The sequence below is a fragment of the Morus notabilis genome, unplaced genomic scaffold, assembly GCF_000414095.1.
Source record: "Morus notabilis unplaced genomic scaffold, ASM41409v2 Scaffold99, whole genome shotgun sequence".
Classification (NCBI taxonomy): Eukaryota; Viridiplantae; Streptophyta; class Magnoliopsida; order Rosales; family Moraceae; genus Morus; species Morus notabilis.
The window spans coordinates 2152065-2156733 of record NW_010362482.1 but is presented as its reverse complement, the minus strand read 5'-3'; the positions used below and the strand labels follow the sequence as shown (position 1 = coordinate 2156733).

Genomic DNA, 4669 nt, shown 5'->3' with positions numbered 1-4669 from the left:
TAAAAAATAAATATTGCATGAGATGGCTTCTCTGATCTGACTTTTCTTTTCTGCCTTTTTTTTTTTTTTATAAAATGACCATTGAGTGTGCTTGTGCCGTTTGTGTTTATTAAACCTATTATTGTTTAGATGCATTGCATCGTTGTAAACCACAAAGAGTCTACTATAAAAGCAAGTGAAACCAACCACTAATCTGTGCACAATTTCACCACCAAAGAAATCCCACACACAAATAATTAAAACCCCTCTTGTATTAATTAAGCCAAACAATATGGCAAAAGATGCCTTAAGCCATCTTCATCCCTCATGTGATGAGGAACATGATGGCCATTCTTCTGGATCTTGTATTGAGAAGAAGCTCAAATTGTTTGGTTTTGAGCTGAATCCATGCAAGATTAATAATAATATCGATCACGAAACGAGCTCTTTGAAAGGCGGCGGCTCATCAGCAGAATTAGGAGATGAGAGTGTCAACTCCTCAAACTCTGTACCTCCCAAGGAGATCACCATAAAAAGCTCGCCAGATCATATTAATCATGACAGGAAGTTTGAGTGCCAGTATTGCTTCAAGGAGTTTGCGAATTCGCAGGCGTTGGGAGGCCATCAAAATGCCCACAAGAAGGAGAGAATGAAGAAGAAAAGGTTGCAGCTTCAAGCCAGGAAAGCCAGCCTCAGCTATTACCTTCAACCTTTCCAAAACAGCCTTGGCTTTTCATACCAATATAATTCAGGCTCAAATACTACTTCCACTACTACCCCACCAATGTTGTTTGATAATTATTATTCCTCTTCATATAATGCCTCAGATTTGACCTTCCATGATGAGTCCCAACAGATTAGTTTCAACCCTTTTGAATATGCTGATCATCATAATTCTTCTCAGCTATCTAATAGTAATAGTTGGTATTCTTCACCAACTAATTACGATAATTACAATTATACCCCTTCCATCCAAGAAACATGCAAGTTCACCTTAACAACACATGCTTCAGACAACATGAGATCAGGAGGAGCAAACAATGGATCTTCTGTCATCTTCAAGCCTTCTCCGAAACAAAGCTGTAAATCTTTAGATCTTCAGTTAGGTCTAGGATTTCAATCAAAGATAGCTAGCTCCTCCCCAAGTGGGATATGAAAAAGCAAAAAAAAAAAAGAAAAAGAAAAAGAAAAGAGTTTTTAGCAGTGTAGGTTAAACAGTGATGTGTTAATGTCTTCTTCAACAGTGACTTTGATTCTTTCCAACTTTTGAATATGATTGGCAAAGATGAAAAGAAAGAACAAAACTGATCAAGGCATAAACAAATATTTGATCAAAGAAAGAAAGATTAACCATTGATTATATATGATCATACAGTTTTATGTGCAACTTCTTGTAGAGGTTATGGAATCGTATGCATGCACAATACATGCAAATTTTATGAGGTATACAAGCAGAAATGGCAATATTGTTGAGTGGTGCAAGCTACAATTGATGAATTTTGAACACTTTAATTGGGCTTATTGTACTACCAATTAATTAAATACTAATTGAGAATTGCAGTTTCAACCTATTGATCTCTTAGGACAGTATATAATTAATCAATTTCAGGTGCCATTATTGTACGTTTATGTATCTTTATTGCCAAGCATATATCATTCAAATCTAAATAAGCAGATAATAAAGAAATGGCAGTATATTGTTGAGAGTGGTGAATGCCACAATTGATGAATTTTGAACACTTTGATTGGGCTGAATTCACATTTGTTTATTCGTAATATTGTACTACCAAATTAATTAAATACTAATTGATAATTTCAGTTTCAACCTATTGATCTCTTAGGACAATATCTAATCAATTTCAGGTGCCATTATTGTACGTTTATATATCTTTATTGCAAAGCATATATAATTCAAATATAAATATAACTTGCTTTAAACGGGATCTGATCCAGGCATATTAAAGTCATGTTAGTGCAAGGGAACACCCTACTTATTGGACTAACATTAATTTATACATCTTTTCTCTCGAAAAACCGAGAAACTTTCTTTAGAATATGTTATACATCTTTATATTAATATGTATAAACGAAGCCATGAAGGAGAATAATAAGAATGTGGGTTGATAAATAATTGCAAAGCCCCATTTGCAAAACTAGGTTAGATTATTACTTAAAATTATTAGTCGGTTGATATAGCTGGTGTATTGAGATTAATTATTTATACAATTTCATGTAGTGTGAAAGTTGTTACTTTAAAATATATGATTAGCATATATATTTCGGCATACAAACACACACACACGTATATTAAACTTTTAGACGCTATACGAAACATTAATTTTAAAAATTTGTATTAAACTTTTATTTTTACAACTTGATTATGGCTCCTGTATACAGAAAACTAGTAGTAGAATTCCCTTAAAAAAAAAAAAAAAAACACTAGTAGTCTAAGATATGTCGATATGTAATTATGAAAAAAAAACCAAAAAAGTACAAATTTGGTACGTAGATGAAAATGTTTTCTTCCATAAAAATATTCATGAAAGAAACAATTAAAAATAGAGAAGAAGATGGTTTTTGAACAATTCCAATGGTTGTACCAGGTTTTTTGTAAACCTACTCATCCTGATATTAGTTTATAAGTATATATTATAATTAGTTCTTCATAATCTAGAAGATCCTATCTTTCATTTTAGTCATGGTTGTCACTTATCAATATAAATTTAGTATACCTCTTACTCGTCTCATTAGCAATTAAATTAATGTATTTTGAAGAGAACCATTTGTTTGAATATCTTTACTTAATTTCTGATATCAAATTATACTTGATTTGAATTATCTATTCAAGATGAAATAATAATATGATATGACTTTTTGAAAATTGGATTCATCTGGTATATTCTATTACAATTTTTCTAATCGAGTTAGGACTAGGATTGGACGTATATACAAGATTTGTTGGCTATATATATCTTTTATTCATTTAATATTTGTACATTTAAAACAAAATAATCACCCGTCACATGCTTAGGATTTGTATTAACAACACAATTAATCAATTGCTCTACCCGAATTGATGTTTAATTTAAAATGTGTTTAAAATATGTTCGTTCAAATCAAGCAAAATTATCTTTTAAATTGACTTATAAGACTTATTACAATTTGGATAAACCGTCTAATATTTTATGTCTTTAATTGAGATACGTACTATGAGAGATATATTAATTAAAGCATCATGCAAATATATTACACATGCAATGTACTTGTGTATATTTATAATTATCTGTCCAACACTCTGGCTTCTAGCTTGGTCAATGCCTTAGCGTCTTAAACATAGTTCAAATAATTTGATAACAAGAACAATGCAAGCTATTAAAGTAGTCATGAAGACCAAAAACAAAAATTAAGCAAGAATTAGGGATCAGTATTCATGGTGCTGATGTAATTGCCCTTGAATAATTATATACTTTTGCAGTGATCACTGAATGATGTTTCCTAGATGAAGTGTCGTATAAGCAGCTTGTTCTATTTTTTTTTTTTCGGAAATGAAATAAAGAAAGAAAGATAGAAAGAAAATAATTGCTACAACTGTTGCCATTTCTTTCATTTTCACCATGCATTTTATTTTGATCAGACTTTACGTGTTTTTTATTTAATTTATATTTTAATAATAATATCGTTCTAGTCTTTCTGATTATGGACGACAATAGAAGAGAGTAAAGAAATGCACATTCAATGAGGAGCACAAGGATTTGTACAGCTAACATTAACATTTTTTTTTTTTTTTTTAGAGTTCGAATTATAATTCAACCTTTTTTTCTTTTATAAAAATTTAAATTTTAGTTTGAGTTTTTCACTTGAATTCGTGAAAAGAACGAGACCTATAAAATTCACATATTTTAAGAATGTTAGTGATGGATGTGCTTCGTGGTATTCTAATTGATCACGTAACATTAACATATAATTAAAGTGCGCCCCTTGTTAAGTTAAAGTAATTTATTTGAATAACATTTTAAGACATTACCGGTATTAAGCACCACTACTAATAGAATGTGAACTCCATTTATGAACTCATACTGTAGATCCATTTTCTATTTATAAATGATGCTCAACATCACTTATGTCTAATAGCATTGTTCTTTTTGTTTGACCTACCGACTCTTTGCCAATAAATAGCAGAGGTGTCTTGTTTAGTTTGTTTGGCCATTGGTTAGCTGAGTTATGGATTATTTCTACTATGTGCTTTTGGCATAAAAAAAAAGAAAGAAAGAAAAAACACCACCTTTAGATTTATGCCACTTGTATTGAAGTTTTGGATTTGTAATTGTATCAAATAAATAGATTAGTCAAAATTAAATATCAACTAAATATTGTATAATTTTTTTTTTTTGTTTTGACAGAAAAATATCGTATAAATTTGAATACATATAAAAGCTTTGTCATACCACTTAATTTTCTATATAAGATTTCTACTTTTTTTTTCTCCCGTTATAATCTTATATATTAAATTCAGAGCCACAATTCTAAGAAAGAATCACATAATTAGTCACGAAACTAAAAAAGAAATTAATGGGCATATTTCTTAATTTTCTCGACAAGTACAAGGAAGGAAATCTTGAGAAATGTCCTCTAAATTCTGACGAGGCATTAAAGATTTATACATTTACTAAGCACTGTATTATTTATATTT

At 30.1% G+C, this 4669-nt stretch overlaps 1 protein-coding gene across 1 annotated transcript; it reads left to right on the top strand.

The window, feature by feature from the left end:
* Positions 1-183: 183 nt before the first annotated feature.
* On the top strand, positions 184-1234 carry LOC21410443 (zinc finger protein 3). Its single transcript, XM_010102220.2, has one exon. The coding sequence runs from the start codon at positions 272-274 to the stop codon at positions 1133-1135; it is 864 nt and encodes a 287-aa protein (XP_010100522.1). The 5' UTR covers positions 184-271; the 3' UTR covers positions 1136-1234.
* Positions 1235-4669: the final 3435 nt, after the last annotated feature.

Coding starts and splice junctions, on each gene's coding strand:
- LOC21410443 (XM_010102220.2), top strand. CDS start 272: ATGGCAAAAGATGCCTTAAGCCATCTTCATCCCTCATGTGATGAGGAA.